Consider the following 18,394-nt stretch of genomic DNA (forward strand, 5'->3'; position numbering starts at 1 on the left):
TTGGCAAAATTTTCCCTGACAAGAGGGCTGTTTCAGGATTCTCTGTGTTTGGCTGAGAGGCTGCCGGCAGCATCTGAGCCAGCACTTGGTCACAGCGCTGGCGGGGATGTCAGTGCCACTGGCTGTGTGCTGGGGGTGAGAGGGCCAGGTCTCAGCCGGGAGGTGTCCGCGGGCACCTTCACAGCAAGGGCTCTCTGACCCTGAGGGCAGGCAATTCCAGCAGGCGGGAGCAGTGCTGGGAAAGCTGGCAAAGGCCTGGGCGCAAGGAAGGCCGCCGGCCTCCCCACCCCCAGCGCAGTCCTCCTTGGGCACTGCCTCCTTTGTAATCAGCTCCAGTCCTCTCTCTCTCGCTCGTCCTAGGCCAGGAGACTCGGTAGTTCTTTATTTCACACCATTTAGGAGCGCTACTTGTTGCCTAGGATTTTTTTTACCCCTCTTTTCCTTCTTATTTGCCAGCGACAGCCACATGCTGGTCACAAAGGAGGCTGGTGTGATTAAAGGCCTCCCTTACTAAGGTCGCCATGGCAACAGCCTCCTTGGAGGTCTTTGTTCCCTGCTAAAACTTTGATCTCCAAAAAGGGCTGCTGCTGTTCTCCCTCCAATTGACAGAGGGAAGGGACGGATGGGAAGGAAGGGTAAAGTTTCCTGCGAAGTAACTTGCTACAGAGAGCCGTGCTGTCCCAATAAATCTCACAGCAGCTTCCCTGGAAAAGTGGTGGATTTACAAGTGCCACGCTTACTCTCTGGTGCTTTCTGTCCCCCCCAGAGCTGTGTCCCGTGCCAGGGCCTCTGGTTGTGACACAGCTTGGCAGATCCTTCTGCCTCTGAGGGAGAAATTGTTCCCTCTGCAGCTGCTGCCTCCTGTGGTCCCACAGCTGCAGGTGGAGCTGCGGAGGCAGCCCCCAGCAGGAAACCAGTTCAGTGGTTATTCTTGCATTTACCAGATACGTATTGCATTGATGCAATTGCCAGTATTTACCATGTTCTCATATTTATCCAATTGCCATGGTCCTGACTGCACCTGCGCCTACTTTATTCCTGCCATTGTTCCCTTTTGGCTAAGCACTTATTATTTTCATGTCTTTTCTCTGCAGGCTCTTGCTAAGTAACTGCTTGACTCCCGCTTCTTCCTGCTCCACTGCTATTTGTGCCCTCCTACTCTAGCCCACCCTTCTCTTGCCTATTAGCCTCTGTCCTCACCCACACCCCTGTACCTCCATGCCATCGGGACCTGCTCTGCACCCCTCAGCTTTCCCCTCCTGTCTCTCCTCCACCTCTCCCGCTGTGCTGTGCTGTCACAAGGTGGGGGCTGGTGGCTTGCCTCTGTGCTGGGGCCCGCTGAGGCCTAGGGCGTGCGGGGTGCCTTCTGTGGGAACAGAGATGGGAATGTGTCCCAGATCTGTGTTCGCATGAGGACAAGCTCCTGGCTCGAGCAGAGCCACGTGGGATGACCCTGGTAAACAGGACTGTCCTCTGTATCCCCTATTCCGTCTTTCATTCAGTGGTGCCTGCAGGGAGTTCAGTGTTGGGAGGCTGCACGGAAGACATGTAGTCTTTGTGGATGGAGTCATGCTGCAGCTTGGCAGTCATGGTTCCTTCCTAGGTTTCTGTTGCTGGTGGTGTGGAGGGAAGTCAGCCTCTGTGAGGGGCACCGCCAGGAGCCTCCCGTCACTGTGGTAACCCGGCCTGTGGCCAGGCCTGGCCTGGACTATCTGGCCCTGAGCAGAGCAGTAGTGGGGGGAAGGGTTGTCAGGGAATTCGTCTGGGAGGGAAACGGGGAGAGCTGAGATGAAGTGGAAGCTGGTGGGGGCACAGCTGCCCAGAGCTGAGGCTGGGGGGCAGCCCTCCTGTGAGGACTTAGTGAACTCCCTCACAGGTAACAGTGAGGCCCACGAGGCTGGGACAGCAACTCCCGCAGCAGGTGCCCAGCAGGACTGAAACAGGCTGCACAGACAGGGAAACAATGACTGGTTGTAGGTAGCGTAGGAAAAGTGCTTTGGTTGTCTTTATCATGAGTTACTGAGTCTTCACAGCACTATTGATTTGGGGGATGCTTCTTCCCTCTTGAGTGTATGCTTCATCTGGAGGATCACGAGGCACTGTAAGCCCCAGCAAGTGCAGGAGTTGAGGCTTTTATCATAGCATCATTTGAGTTGGAAGGGACCCTTAAAGGCCATGTGGTCCATCTCCCCTGCAATGAACAGGGGCACCTGCAGCTCGATCAGGTGCTCAGAGCCCTGTCCAGCCTGACCTTGGGTATCTCTAGGGACAGGGCATCCACCATCTCTCTGATCAACCAGTTCCAGTGCCTCACTAACTTTTAGGATAGGTTCAAAACAAAGCATGGCTACCTGGACTTGTGAGATGGAGCTTCTGCTCTGTAGAGCTGTCACTACCTTACCACTGGGATTGCAAATCCAAGCCTCGCATTAGCTGTTCACCTCTAGTTGTTTGTCCATTGATGCCTGCTGTTGGTCTTGGACTGTAACACACAGGACCTACCCTGCACGTATTATGTGCATGCCCATCTTTAGAGAACAGAAGGCATATATAAGTACTTCTGTATAATAAGCTAGCTGTGAGCAGTCTGGACAGTTGATCCTTTCTGCTATCAGTGTCATGAAACTGCATCTGTAGATTAAAATATTGCAGTATGTTGGTGGCAGGAGTCCTTTTCAAAGTAGTAAATGAGGAGCAATTGTCTGAATGCTCAACATTGTGTCTTTTGCTAAGGCTTCAGGAGCACCCATGATGGTGTTACAGTGAGCACTAGACAGCTTTGATGAGTTGCAACTGTTTGCAAAGCACTGCCTACATTCAGAGGATGTTTATTATGGCTCCAGCAGGCATCGTGGTGGATTTTTTTTATATCTACAGAAGCTCTGCTGAAGCATTTAAGGAAAGCGGAGAGTGGCAATGTCTTTTATTATAACACGCTTCAAGGGCAGGCTAGAGTCCAAGGAATTTGGGATCCAATTCATCATTGTCTCTGAACACTGCTGGACCTGAAGGATGTGTGGGGTAGCCTTTGCACTGGCTAGCCCTTAGCTGGCTTTGGTACAGTCCATCCACAACATTCCTCTCTCTCAAGTGCAGCTCTCCTACCTTATGCATGTTGTTAAAAAACCAAGCACAAACCTGGTGCAATTTAAAGGAGCACAAAGCACAGATGCACACAGTCATATTCTGCCAATGCATAGATGTGTGTAAATTATAGCTGAACACTGTGTAGGATGTTTGCTGTGTATTAGAAATATCCCAGACACTCAGTGCCAAAACAAATAGGCCCCAAGCTGCCATGGAGCTTGGATTTTTTTTGTATTCATTTATAAATTAAAAGTAAAATCAGTTTGTTTGTTTGTTTGTTTTCTTTTGCAAAGTGATTCTATGATATTGTATTGGAATCCTTCTCTGGTTAATTTGCTTCACTTGAGGGTTCACTTCATATTATACAATCTCATCAAGTTGCTTGTGCATCGTGAAATAAGTGGCATATACTCACAGTCATGCTTCAAGATTCCTTTCCTGGAGCTGTCTCTGAAGCTGCAGAGCCCCACACGGACAGCCTCAGCCGCAGGTGTCAAATGCATGTGACTGACTTATCAAGGGCCTTGCACTAAAGGTGTTTCAGATCCGTTCAAACTACATATGTATATTTTTAAAGTAAACCAAATTCTTCTATTTGAGGGCTGTTGTGCACGTCCAGGAGCTTTTTGTGTGTGCAGAGCATAACTCCAGCAAGATACTACCTTGTAATTACACCGAGGAGACCTCCCTATTCTTGTCATTTTGTGCCTAAATCAGAGCAACTCAGCTTCAGATTATTCCTCCTGCTGCAGCTCTGCTGATGAAGACAAAGTGCAAGGCCAGAGAAATGGAAAAGATGCAGAGGCAGACACCAGGCATTGAGTGTGGCGACGTCTGTGGTTGACAGGAATGCAAGTGGGCTGATGAGGAAGGGGACTGGAAGCTAAGGCAGGGGCTGGGAAGTGTGTTTTTCTTGCAGTAACCTCTCTCCTTGTTCTCCTCCTTCTGTCTTTTCTAGGCAGGACAGGGCTGCTTGCTGATCTCTTGCCCAGTTTTGCTGTGGAGATTATGCCAGGTATTCAGCCATTTCACCCATTAATTACCCAGTCTTCTGTCATCTTGTCTGTTTATCCTTCTGCAGCATCTTTTATGTGGTGTGCATTTTAGTCCCATGTGTATTTTATCTGGGGAAGAAAAGGAAAAAAAACTTGTTGCTTACTGGGAATGTGTGTTGGGTTGAAAACTGAGGAGTGAATCCGGGATCGGGGAGGGGAACGGGTGTTCTAGGAGGTGACCCATAGAGATATTAATGCCCTGCCAGGATCAGCGTGACAGCAGAAATTCCAGCACTGTTCAGAAGAGGTTTTGTATCAAGCTCTCTGCTAAAGCAAAGGTAACACTGCTCCAGCCTGCAAAGACCCCGACAGCGTCGTGTGCCCATATGGCTCTGTGTGTCAGCCGCCCTAGCTCGCTAGGAGCTTCCCCTCCCTCGCTGTGTGCTGCGGGTACTGATACAGCCATCGCCACAGATGGTAGCGCAGGAGGTGCTAGCAATAGAGCACTGGCTAGTGACACGTTGGTGGCACAGTCCCTCTTGTGCTGCGTGGCCAAGGCATTATCTAGGTAACACCAGGTGGTTGGAGCGGCTGTGAGAGCTCTCTGCCCATGACAAATCCCTCACAAGCCGAACTAACAAGAGCCGCCAATTCTGGCGCTCCTTAAAGAAGGAACAGCAACACATTGTCCTTGAGAGGGAAGAGCTGTGGGAACATTTAGCCCCAGAGTCATGATCATCCCCTGACAGTGCCCAAGAAGGCATTCTTTCACACGTTTGTGCAAAAATACATCTCCACATAAATGTGTGAAGCTATTTTCAAAGCTGTCCCAGAGATGCAAATGCAGAGAAGGCAGATACTCCCCCACCTCTGAAGTAACCCAAAGCTCCCTTGAAAAAGCATGGCAGGAGAGGGATTGGTGTTTTCAGCATAGATAGAGATTGATTCTGTTTCCTAACACTATTTTTCACTGTTTATAGTCTTACTGAATGGGTATAAAATTCCTGTGTGTTGACCAGGTAATTTTCTGGTATCCTCACTGCGTGCGTATAAACAAGAAGAAAACAGAAAAGGCAGTGGCAATCCACACATAATCTAAATAAACAAAATCAGATGCTCTTAAACGCAAACCAGTGGTTTTTAGACAGTGAGGCCACATAGTATTTCAACTTGGTAAATGTTTAAATCTCAGGGTTACGCAGTTGTTTCTGGAGGAGCTGTGAGAAGGTAATGGTTGCTACAGCAAGGATTAGGGAATTGCAGGTAAAGCTGTTTGAAGTCCCAGTTTTGTGCATTAAGGAGGAGCCAGCGGGCTCTTTTACTGCTTTCTTGACCTAATCACAGAAGGAAAATGGTCTAACTTTCTGTGAGATCAAATCCTGACTCATAGGTCCCTGTGACCAGGATGTGGATTTCAAGTATCTTCTTCTGGTGCTGAGTGAATATATTGCAGTGCATAAAGCGCGTACTAATCTGACATCTTTTTATACTCCTAGAACATTTTCAGAAGGACCACAGGTACATTACAGTGAACTTGCTATTTTTTTTCCTCTACCGGGCTTTTGTCCCTTTATCTTTTTATCTTTTGTTAGTGAAGAGTTCACTAATAGCTCTGGAGACCTGACACCTGCACTTCATTGTGTAGCTGTGGCTGGCCACTTCCATCATGCAATGCTGTATTTCGACAGGAACATGACAAAAGAAGCCTCTGAGCTGTTGTCCTGTTCGGAGTGGCAGAGATGAGGAAATACACGACTGGAAGAAATAGTCCGGCTCTCTATCTTACTTGCTATCTCCAGCATCTTGTGATTTTATGCTTCTCGTAAGCTTAGCAAATTTAAGAGTAGCCTGATTTTGTCCTTTCTCTCTCCCACTGGATGTCTTTCTTTGATACGCTGCTTCTAGCTTCTATCTGTATTGCTCATAGCCTGTTTACACTTGTTTATTTAGGACCTTTAACTATAATGCCTGTTTTTCCCCCTAGCATTCATCCTCCTAGTATATTTCCAGGCAGCAGCTATGCCTGCTCTCAGCCTTCTTTTTGGTGGACTAATGCAGCAAGCTTCTGCTGTCACTGTGCAAGGCAGCCTGGCAAATCCCTTCATCGCTCTTGAATCTTTGCTTTGCATCAGCTCCAGCCTGAGTCAATCTCTTCTTGTACAAAGATGACCAGAGCTGTATAACGTCAGTAGTTTCAGATGGAATCAGATCGAACCCTCGTATAAAAGCATTCCTCAGCACTCCTGGAAATTCCTCCTCTATCGGGCACTGGATTACTTTTGCTTTTTTGTAGATATAACGTAAGTGGTTGCAGTTGTCCTATGGTGGAATAGTCCTCTCTTTTTCGGTTGTTTTCGAGTAACGCGGTCCTCATCACTGCAGAAACTGTCCTTGATCCTTGATAACACGACCTTGCAATTATTGTTGCATACCTTGAAATTCAGCATGTCATCATGTTTCATGTGTCTTAATGTAGATCCAAGGACAACTTGCCCTTTCTGTAAGACATCTCAGTCTTTGTTGACTATGCTTCGCTACCTCTTATTCTCAAGCTGCATTAACACATTCTTATTTTCTGTCAAAGTCATTCAGGAGAACAATAAGATGCTTCCTAGAACCGGTACCTGAGGAGCTGCACTAGTAATTTCCTATCAGCTGTTACTATTCCATTCATGAATGCTTCCCTCCCGTCACTTCCTTATTCATTAGCGGTTTTTTTTTCCTCAACTTAAACTAACTTCACAAAAAAAAAAAAAAAAAAAATCCACAAGGGCCAAAATTTATGCAAATTTAAATGAAATTCAGCTGTTTCAGCCAAGAGTGAAATAAAGTATTCAAAAAACGTAAAACATTTCACTTTACACTTCTGAAATGAAGTGTTTTGATTTGTAAATGCCAGATCTTTCACTGACATTTTTTAAAGGAAATTTGAAAGGAATTTTAAAGGAAGTTTGAAATTAAAAATCGCATTTAATAAATGCAGTCGTTTGTAAAAGGATAAGGAAAAATGCCAACAAAAGAAATTATTTCTGTTCAAGCAGAATGCTCTGAATGAATCAAAAATGAGATTTCTCATCTTTGCATTTTAAAAACTAAGAGCTAGACAAATCTTGCATTTTGGTTGTTCTGAGCTGAGCGCCTTTCCTGGCCTTTTCAGCTCAGGGACCCAGAGGTACTGTATTTATCCAGTGTGATTCTGTACTCACACTGCAATCCTTCTAGCAACCTTCCGCAGCTTAAATAACAGTGTACTGGGAGGCCCTGTAGTGAACGCTTGACTTCTACTCAGAAAGAGCGGTCTGCTGCTTTTTCCATGGCCGAGCAATCCTACCACTTCTTTCTTTGCCTTCTTAGCAGCTTTCCAACGTGGCCAGACAACCACCTGGGAACCCCTGAATGCCTTCCCAGCAGGTTTTCTCTCACCAGCAGTTCTGGTTAGGCAGTTACATCCCTCTGCTGCAAAGCAGGCCTCCTGTACGTTCGAAGTCTTGAAATTCTTTGGTCTGGATGTGTTCGTTGACCATTCCCCTCATCCAGGGGGCAGCTGTGTTGGGGCATGTGCATCTTTGTGCACACCATGCCCTGTGCAGTGCAGAGTGGTTGGACACGGAGCTGGGAGCTGCCCCACTGCGGGCCAGGCACCTGTCCTCATCACGGCTCCTGCTGCTTCAGGTTTCCCACAGCAGAGTTTGAGACACCTTTTCTTGCTCCCCTTCCCACATCGTGTAAACGGAGGCGATAAAAACCCCGTCGTGATTTTTGTGGACCAGCTCTTCTACCTCGTCGCTTGTACAGACTTCAAGTGAGGCTTCAGCAAAAATGAAAAAAAAAGAGCGGTTGTTAGGTTTCCTGGCTGGCTGCAGCGCCTGAATAGGATGTTCGTTCAGCACATTCAAAAGAATAATTGTGTGCGTGGGCCTAGTTGCGAAGGGGCAGGCCTGGCTCATTTACTGGACTATTTATAGCCTGCTTTTCACCATCGTTTGTCCCATTAAAATTAGAGTATAGTTAGGGAACAAGCACACAAGCAGGGCATGAACATGGGCAGGAAGAATGAGTTTTAGATGAGGCCCAAATGCTAATGGAGCACATCTTGCAGCATTCATACAGGTCTGCTCTGGGACAAAGGGTTTCCGTCTGGGGAAAACAGAGCTCTTGCTCCTTCTCAGGCGGGAAGGAATCACATTCCAGTAGCTCTGGTTCTCACCGCTGTGTGGCATTTCTGCTTCAGTGCAGTCTCAGGCCAGGAGGGAGCCCACTTTTGCTAAAAGTCCCACCTACCTGTTTTGCCCCTGTTCTCTCTGCAGGGAGAATGTTGCTGCCATTCCTTTCCTCAGTGTTGTTCAATCCTGTGAGTTTCTTTTTCTCCCTGTTTTTTCCAGAGTGGGTCTTTGTGGGCCTGGTGATCCTGGGCGCGTTCCTGTTCTTCCTCCTGGTGGGGATCTGCTGGTGCCAGTGCTGCCCGCACAGCTGCTGCTGTTACGTCCGCTGCCCCTGCTGCCCTGAGTCCTGCTGCTGTCCCCGGGCGCGTGAGTGACCCCATCCATGCTGGTGCAGATCTTTCTTACCTCTTCTGCTCCCTGGCAGAACAGGAGGAGAATTTGCAAATGTTGCTTCCTTTGCCCTGAGCACTTTGCTTAACTGAAGAACTAGTTCCTGGGGAGTGAAGCATCTGACCTATTACTCAATGGTTGAGCGCTCAAAGTTAATTACAAATGTTATTTTCCAAGCCCTCCCTGCCTTGGCAGCTGTGTCTGCTTCTCCGTAGTGTCACGCTCCTCTTCCAAAGTTGTCATCATGTCAGTGAGTGTTGTGGGGGCAGAACTAAGACCATCCAGGGAGGTTTTTTCCCAATGGTGAAAAGCAGCTGCCCTGCAACAGTGCAAAATCCTTGCAACCCAGCGAGGTTCCCAGTCAGACTTAGGCAGATCTGTCAAGTTTCATGAGCCTCATTCCTGCATCTTGAGTCATGAGTTGTTTCAAAAGCTGAATTGCCACTAAATTGTGGCAGCAGAAATGCTGTCTCAGACACGCTGGTTGTCTTTCAGTCACTGGACGTCTTACAGGGTTCACTTGACACGTGCATTTTTAAACTCCCCCAGTGCCCTCTGAGGCTTAGAGAAATTCAGATTGGTCCCTGTCATTTCATTTGTCCAGTTGTCTCCTGCTGGGGTGTCACCAGCATCAGTGGTTTGCAGGTTTCTGCCATGTATCGTGTGTCTGGAGGATGCTGGTGAGATGCTGACTGGTGTTCTTTTTCTTTTTCAGTTTATGTTGCAGGCAAGGCAGCAAAAGCAGGGTACCCTCCTGCAGTCTCCTCCATCCCAGGCCCATACTACATCCCCAGTGTTCCTGTAGCTGGTGTCCCGTCTCCTGCTGTGCTGATGGATAAGTCACACCCACCTCCCTTGGCCCCAAGTGACACCGGCGGAGGAAACCAAAATGGTAATTTGCAGCATTCAGTCCGCTTACTGGGAACAGGGCTGGGAAAGGGAAGGATGAACATCATCGTTAGAGTGCTATGAACAGGATAAACCTGGAGAAACTGCATCTTGATCCTGGCACTGACAATGACAGTTGCATCCCTTAGGGCCATGCAGTCCAACCTTTCCTAGTGCCATCAGTACCTAACTAGCTTGAGTGCCAAATTAGGCCAGTGGTGAATGGGAGGTCCACACTCTGAGCCTCTTTTGTTACGGCAGTAAACCTTCACTTGGCAGGGTAGAAAGGGTGAATGGTTTCAGGGGAGCAGTGGCAGTGGCTGTTTTGCCCTTAGAGCCAATGCCTTAGAATCTACACTGTCTTGGTAAACTGCTCTTGCTACTCTGCGTGGGGCACTGCTTGCCCTCCTGCAGCAGTTTCTGCTATAGCATGTTGTGCTGTCCCTGTAGTAATTTGGGCACAGGGACATGCCTCTTTGTCATTTCTACCCAAGAACATTTGAGGCTGGATCCCTTCTCATATGTTATGGAAGTCAGTAGATCACCTGGCTTATTCAGCCTTTCCATTTATGAATGATGAGTTACAGAATGCTTCTAACGAGAAGGGAGTTACGGATCCATGTCAGACATAGCGTATTGGTACGGTGGCTCTGTCTTGGTGCGAGGTCACTTCTCCTGCTGTGAAGGAAGCTGCCTTCAGGAAGTATGAAGTATTTAGCCACATGAAGCATTTCAGGATCAGAGCAGCTGCCTGATCTCAAGCTTTCTGGAGAAGAAGTGACTTTTACCAGGATAGTCTCTGTACTGACAAAGTATGTTTGGCATTGACCCAGCCACATGTCTGATTTCAAAGCACTGCACTAATTATCAATTGTTAAGTTTACTCATGACAGTGTGTTGATAAGACAGTTCCAAAAAGACACGATCAAGTAGCATTCGCAAGTAATTAAGCTTTGGAACAGTCTTCTGCATCCTTCCCCTGCCCCAGTTGATGAATTAACCTTTCCAGAATTACTAGAAGTATTTTCCTTCAACAGTCAGACAGTTTTTCCCCACTGAAATCAAAACAGAGCCCTGGAATGCAACATTTTGAAATAGGAAATAAATCAGTTACTGATCCAAAGCAGAATGTGTCCAACTGAAAAATCTTTGTTGGAACAACCCAGTGCTTACTTTTATTTTTCTCTTGTGCTAAATGTCACTGCATGTAGAGCATGGCGTTGGCTGTGGGAACCTGAGGGATTTTGTAAGTGTCACATCACAGACCCAGTACTCATCTCTGCTGTGCTTTACTAGCAGAGCACAAATGCAGAATATAAAACAGTGGATGTGTTTGGAAACAAAATGGAGTGGCTCTTGGTGTCCATGGTTATTGCACAGAAAGATGCATTTATTATATAATCCAAAACAAACTGGTGAGACTTAAGCTTTTAACTCAGGATTTAACAGGTAATACTCCATGTTACCATAGTAGTAATACATTATTAAACTGAGTTTTAACTGTTGTAGAGAAACAGCACAGTTTCTTACGCTTTATTTTTCTTAATTAATATTTATTGTAATAGTGTGGACAAACCTTTAGCCTGGATTGTGCTCCTGTTGTGTAGGGGGCGGCACATAAAATATATTCCTAGAACTGTGCCGATAAGAAAGATCGGTATCAACCTGCATCCTCTTCCTTGCTTCTAAGGCTCCTCCATCATGCCAACGTATCCTCTAATTAGATGCTGTAGAAAAGAAAACAATTACGTCGCTCTTCCAAACTATGTGTTTGCTAGTTGGCTACACAGCAAGCTAAACAAAACAGTTAATGGTTGAATGGATAACGAAGGTCTTTGCTCAGAAGAGGCACTATTATGGTTTCTGCATTTTCCACATAGCCAGGATAGGTCTGATGTGAAACTTGTAAAAACTTGGTATCTTTGAGACTTCAGCCCTTCTGTCTAGCTCATTTAAAATTGGTCGGTGGGATCAGAAGTGCTGTGGGATGGAGACTGGTGGATTCTGTAATCCTGTCTTGCCAGTCTGCAAAGGGCAGCCTTTGCCTTAGATAGCTTCTGTGCTTGTGGGTGACCCCTGTGAGGTCATCTGGTGAGCAAGCTAAAGTGTGGGGATATTTAAAAAAATTGCCTACAGTTAGTTACATAAATACCATGCGACAAAGCTCCAGTGAAGCTTAGAAACTCTGTCCTAAACTTAGGTCTGAACAGGAAATAAAAATGAAATTTCAGTTCTCATATTTAGAAGATGGTTGGCAACATATAAGTTAGGATGTATGCTCTGCCTATTTTAAATGTAATGGTTGCCTGGAGACTCTTGCACAGATTCTCTTATCCATGCACATAGGGAAGTCTTTGATCCAAGAGCTGAACTCCAGACCTCTCCTATGAAAAGTGTAGAAGGATGAGAAATCACTTCTAATTCCCAACACTTGCCTGAAAAAAATAGTAGCACTGTCCTTTCAGGGGAGGAAAACAGTTTACAGTTTTGTCTGACTTGGTTCCACCCACAGAAGAATTAAAAAAAACATCCGTAGTTACACAGATTAAACATTAGAAATTCATAAACTGTTCAGAAGAAGAAAATGCGCTGTAACAGAGAAGAACGTTCCATTCCTTGTGACTTAAAGGAGTGGTGGTTTAACATCCCTGCATCTTCATTTCCATATAATTGAGACAGGCTTAAAAATATGCAGACGTTATTAAAGGATTCTGGCAATTTGTAGAAGAAGAAGGGTATGAAGAGGAAGCAATAGTGTCTTTGATTCTCACACGAGGGAATAATAAGGGGATTTAATCATTGCTGGAGGTATTTAATAAATAAACCTAGAGACAAAATATGCCTTACCTATCATGGAAAATACTTTTTATGAGCTGCTCATGGTAATCTCTGCAGATTTAATTCCAAAGTTAATTTCTAGATGCTTGCAGAATTAACCAAGAAAGTAGTTTTCCTTTTGATACATAGCTGCAATAGAAAGTCGAGCATGAAGCTATCATGAAGCCTAGCTAATTCTCCCATCAGTTTCAGGAGCTATAGATGTTGCCCAAATAGATGTTTGGCACAGTCTCAGCATGAGCACTGGCTCTGAGCCAGAGTCTGGAAGCTGCAGCTCAAGGTCCCCAAAGGTTATTAGTAGGTCCGAGTCGTTTCCAGCTGATGGCTGGTTGTTGGCCTGTGTAAAAATGAGGTGGTAGCTCAGCTGAGCTCCTGGGAGACACATTAATAGGAAGAATTGCAAGAGTCTTCTTTCCTGGCAATGTACCAGACCAGAGCTCAACTACAATGGTGAGGCAGTGGAGAACTTGCCATGCTGTTGCTCATGCTGTGCCAGTCCTTCCTCATAGCATCAGCCTCGCTCAAAGAGACGTGCTGGCCTTTTGCTTTGGAAGGTAGGGACAGGGTTCCTTGCTTTCTGTAAGTCACAGTGTGCATTTTCAGTCATTGTACGTGCATTTGTGGTGATGATAAAGCTGTTAAACCCAGACTGCTATTGGCTCTGCTATCTGGGTTTGTTCTGGAGACACACTGAAAGCAGAATGGTGGTAGACCCGTACTATGTTTTAATACCTAATACCTTTCGCAAGTGCGAATACACAAGGTAATATTTCAGAATCTAGTTATTTGCTTTACATGCACATGGTCAAAACCCACAGTAAAGCACTTTTCATTCTGCAATGATTTGCAGGATTATTACAGGAATTGTTCCACCCATTTCTATGGCACAGCCACTTCTGAGGCAGAGCATGGTTATTCAGTAGTGCACAGATACGTGCATAGCCACTGAGGACAGAAGGTGCCTGAAAATACTGCTGGCAAGTCCTTGTTCAGCCCACGTAGTGCATACTATGCAGCATACTATCAAACTCATATGTTAAGGCATGATGCATCGGGGTATGGAATAAAACATGGAAGAAACGGGTTGGCTCAGTGCCACCATCCAACTGTTTCTTAAAATCATGCCTCAAGAGGAATGCTTGTGCAACACTGCAATGTTCATACAAAGGAGCATACCAACCCCTTGCAAGGCAGACAGGTTCATTTTGTGGTGATAAGTGACATCCTCGTGACAGTACTCCAATGAGGCTTTGAATGTTCACTCTTTTAGACTTAGACCCATGTTCTTGTCCATCTTGGAATAGCCCTGGGCAGAGACCTTTCTTAAACAATCTGCTACAGAAACCTTATTTTCTTCAGTGCTCCAAAAGGCAGAGTTTTCTACTTGCTGGCTGTAGGCCTGCCTTGAGGTCACCAGGTTAGCCGTAAATTGTGCTCGGAGCCAACCTGTGGGAGATAGAGCTGCTGTAGCTCCAGACGTGTCTTTTCTACATGTAGGAAGATAGCTAAGCCAAAAAAGCTGTCCAGACTTCCCCTGCAAATGAAATAATTCCAGAAGTTGAGAGCTTAACGCATGTGTGAGACCTACCTTTTCTGTAAAATAGAGCATGTAAAGAATGCCAGAGGAAACAGTTTCAGTTACCCAGTGACCTGATTGGCCCCTTAATTGAGTTTGGTATAAATCTCAAAGCAGTGTGATGTGCTTTATGGGACTTTATGTTTCCTTCTGTATCCTGTGGAGCTTCTCCTGCCACATGTTCTTCAACCTGTGTGAGCAGAAATCCTTGGGTGGGGAGATGAGCTGGTCCTGCTGAGTGACAGCTCCCAAATGCTAAGCCACCTGCTTCCCCTGCAGGCTTACGGCCCATGCTGCATAGAAGCAGCCTGACCTTCTGGGCCTGCTTCTCCGTACCATGACAAATCTTTCCTGTTTCACTGAGGGGAAATGAGTGCTACTTTTCTCCCTGCCATCCTCTATAGGAGGTGGAATCACTCTGTGGCAGTGTCACCACGTGATGTATGTGGTTCTATAGGCTAGGCATTTCCAAGCCACTTTTGCTGTTGCTGCAAACTTTATAAATGATGCAGCTGCTCACAACTTCACATCCCACCTTACAGACAAATTTCTTCTGAAGCAAGGACTGACTCAGTGTTTTGAAAGCTGCAGCCTACCTGCCCGTAGACGTGAGCTCAGCTATCGAAGCAGTATTGGCTGAAAGTCTCCTTGAACTTAAATGCATTTTCCTCTAATTGTTTCTCGTTTCTCTGTAGCAGTGCGCAAAGGGTACAGGATCCAGACTGACAAGGAAAGGGACTCCATGAAGGTGCTGTACTATGTGGAGAAAGAACTGGCTCAGTTTGACCCAGCGAGGAGGATGCGAGAGCGATGTGAGGAGCGAGAATGGTTTGATTTTTTTTTTTCACTGACCTGAAAAGTACTCTGCAAATTCATAGCTTATAGTTAGCTGTCTTTGTCTTGAAAGCCTCTGGGATATAATGCTTGGGATGGATAAAGTCTGGATTTTAGGAATCTGGGGGCACATTCTGATTTTAAGGAGTTGCTTCTTATCTAATCATCCTTCATCAGAGTAAACAAAGTGTGGGAAACTCAAACTATTACGAAAATTGACCAGTCGAGTCATTGAACTTTTGAGTCATCATTGTCTGAAAAGCCAGGTCTGTACTTGAGCCTTTTCCAACCTCTAGGTGTGATAATAACTGGGGATATAGCCCTTAGAAATTCTACATGTCTTACAGTGCGACTGCCTCTAAACTCCCAGCCTGACAAAATAGAAAAGGGATGATTTTATTGAAATTACATTTTATGGGCTGCAGTGACCGCAGTGTGGCTGGAATGATGCAGAAATGTAGTTTGGAGTGGTTGTTGCCCTGCAAAAGTGACTCCAAGAAAGCTTCTGCATGGAACTCCTCCCTGTTTTCCTATAGCCTCTTGCAGGCTCTATTAATAAAGGCTGAGGGAGCGCTAAGGGGTGTCAGAGTACAAACCCAAGTGAGGATCTTCCTTGCATTAGGAGACAGAGGTGCAGTAATTGGAAGGGTTTTGAGGAGGACTTGCAGCACCGCTGTTTGTCCTGTGTCTGTTTTGTGCACAGAACACAGCAGCAGGAGAGGGGCTCAGTTCCTCCGTGCAGCACCCAACTTGTGCAGTGCTAACAAACATTAGCAGTGGTAGAGGCTCTTTTAAAACGTGAGGTCCTGCAAATCAATGAAGGTAAGGGCTTTGAGGAATGACATTAAATCAAGGCTTTGTACAGATTAGGCATAACTAACAAATTAAATGTACTTCTAAAACAGTCATTGCTCAGTACACTGTCTTCTCCACCCACAAGATGTACTATAAAAAGACCTATCCAGATTGGTGTGTCAGGCCTCCAGATGTCAATGTGCTTGATGAGGCAAAGACTGACAGTGATTCAGACAGTCTCTTACATTTTTAAAAAATCTTTTTATTATTATTTTTTTTTTGAGGGGGCTGTTTTTGTTTTAACTGGGCAAATCAGACCAAATCCACAGCCAGCCTGTCTCACACCAGGAAACGGGGAAGTGGCACAACTGCTGTGACGTTGTGCCACCTTGGGGAGGTGGAGAGCTCCCACGTGTTGGTTGAGCAGGGCTGAGGAGGGATTCCTGCTCGAAGGCTGAACTCAACTGTCTGAACGCAGGCATCTGATGCCATTTGAGGTACCCTTGGAATATCCTGTCTGGCTGCTCACTACTAGCTCAGAAGACCTGTAGGTTTGGCAGCAGCTCTATGTCCAAACTGAGATCCAGAAGCCTTAGGCAGGATTGCACAAGAGTTTGGACGAGGGCTTTGGTTTCTGTTTTGATTTTTTTCTAATGGAGAGCAGCTTAGCTTCTTTCTGAAAAAGCTGCAGCCAGGTTTACTACAGACTTCCTGTCCTCTCATCCTTACATATGCGATTAGGTGATGCCTATCTTACTTATTTTCTACAACTTCCCCTGCAGATAACAACACTGTCTCTGAGCTCAGCTCTTTGCATGAGGATGACTTGAACTTCAGGCAGCCCTACCGCCAGGCGCGGAGGAAACCTCTGCCTCCTGCAGAAGACCTGGATGGTGATGCTGAGTACTGGGCAGGAGTCATCGGTGGGGGCAGCACATCAAGATCACAGGCAATCTCTGATTACAGAGATGAGAGGGACAGTTTCCGGCACAGGTGAGGAGTGCTGTGTTTGGGAGGCTGCTATATAAAAGTGATAAAGAAAGGAGAAGGGCCAGATGTACTGGGAGCTTTTCTGCATTTCCTCCTGCCCCAGTCCAGTCTAGCAAGATGGAGAGGTTGTAGCTGGAGAGAAAGATGGAAATGGAAGATGTCATTAGGTGAGGACAGCATGAATCTGATTTACACAAGTCTGCTGAAGCCTACCAAGATGGGCAAAGCTAGATCCTCACCATTCCAGGTGGGATACAGAAGTGAGATAAATAGGAAATAAAGCTTCCGTAGTGCTCTACTCAGATTTGTACCTGATCCCTTGGGCAATTTTTGGTGCAGGTGTGCTCTATTAGGAACCACAGGACTGGCACTCTGGCACCTGGAAGAGAGATGCCATGTGCTTTTCCCTCATGTGCCAGCAGCCTGGTGTCCCAGGAGAAGTGGCAGGGATTTCTTTCCCTCAACACTGGGCTAGCATTCCAGTTCACTCACTTTAAACCTGTTTCAGAATTGACCTCCTCTGAGCTTCTGTAGCCAGGTTCTTGGGTTTTCCCAGCAGGACATACACCTACAAGTGTTGGGGGCAAGAGGAAGTAAGTCCAGCCCTGTCTAATGAAGGACAAGGGAAGTGCATCATGGGGTTAATCTTGGGTAGACGTGTAGAATCTGAGCTATCCACAGTAGACTGCCTTTACAGTCAGCAGAGAGAAGTAGGCACTTCTAGGATGTGATACATCTCTTGCTACAGAAGGTGATGAAAGCAGGTCAGATGATTCACGCCCCAAGTACCTGTTTCCCTCCACTGCCTATGAAGGCAGCTGAGAGGATGAGTATAGCTGATTTCCACCCTCTGACACTGTTTTCTCCCTCTTCCAGCCAGCAGAGATCCAAGTCCGAGATGTTGTCACGCAAGAGTTTCTCTGTGGGAGTTCCAGCCGTCTCTATGGATGAGCTGGCAGCCTTTGCAGAGTCCTACAGCCAGCGGGCCCGGCGGGCAGACAGCCAGGAGACTCGGCGTTTTGAGCGGTCGGAGTCACGCAGTGGCTGTGGTGGAGGGCTGACCCACCAGGATAGCTCCATGGAGGAGTATTACACCAAGCGCAGCAGAGGGAACCGAGAGCCACTGACAGACTCGGACCGGGGCTGGTCATACAGCCCGCCCCGGAGACGGGCCCATGAGGAGAAGCACCTGCCCAGGCTGGTGAGCCGGACACCCGGAGGGAGTCAGAAGTATGATCACTCCTACCTCAGCAGCGTCTTGGAGAGAAAGTCCCGGAGCTATGATGAAAGCGGTGACCATTGTGAAACCCCCTCAAAGCTGAGCTCACAGCCCAGCCAGAGAGGAGGGGGAACGTATTATGCCTGGTCACCCCCTTCTACCTACAAATCCGATACGTCTCAGCAGCAGCAGACACCACCACCTGAGCAGGAGGAAGGGGAGGACACCCTGCCCCCCTACAGTGAGAGGGAGCTGAGCCGAGGCCCTTCGTACCGGGCCAGGGAGCAGGCCTACCTCAACGCCTCTGACAAGAAGAGGAAAAAGGATCCCAAGAAAACAGTGAGGCCCTGTCTGGTGCTGCTGATCCAAATAGGCTGAGCAGGGATCTGACAGGCAGGGGCTGCTAACCAGTTTAGAGGCTCTCCAGTTTAGGAGAGGGCAGAGCCTGGAGTCTAAGTGTGTGTGCACTATTGGGAACCCCTGATAGTGCAAGGAACTCTGCAGAGACCTCAGGGGCATCATTGTGAGGTGACAGACTCCCCTGGGTTTGCCCATGGGCATGTCTGCCATGCATGCCAAAGGCACACAAAGCCACATGGGATGCCAGCAGGTGAAAAAC

General features: G+C 46.9%; 1 protein-coding gene across 5 annotated transcripts in view; it reads left to right on the forward strand.

Annotated features, from left to right (window-relative positions):
• Positions 1 to 18,394, forward strand: part of ILDR2 (immunoglobulin like domain containing receptor 2) — a 48,694-nt gene that overhangs the window by 23,067 nt on the left and 7,233 nt on the right. For 2 of the 5 annotated variants that reach the window (XM_021402152.1, XM_021402176.1), the window contains exons 4-9: positions 4,046 to 4,102; positions 8,465 to 8,611; positions 9,351 to 9,527; positions 14,633 to 14,749; positions 16,349 to 16,559; positions 17,433 to 18,114. In XM_021402152.1, coding sequence (XP_021257827.1) covers positions 4,046 to 4,102; positions 8,465 to 8,611; positions 9,351 to 9,527; positions 14,633 to 14,749; positions 16,349 to 16,559; positions 17,433 to 18,114 — 1,391 coding nt within the window. The remainder of the gene's footprint in view (positions 1 to 4,045; positions 4,103 to 8,464; positions 8,612 to 9,350; positions 9,528 to 14,632; positions 14,750 to 16,348; positions 16,560 to 17,432; positions 18,115 to 18,394) is intronic. The other 3 variants (XM_021402145.1, XM_021402159.1, XM_021402169.1) reach the window with 3 other exon arrangements.

Source organism: Numida meleagris, chromosome 1 (genome assembly GCF_002078875.1).
Source record: "Numida meleagris isolate 19003 breed g44 Domestic line chromosome 1, NumMel1.0, whole genome shotgun sequence".
Lineage (NCBI taxonomy): Eukaryota > Metazoa > Chordata > Aves > Galliformes > Numididae > Numida > Numida meleagris.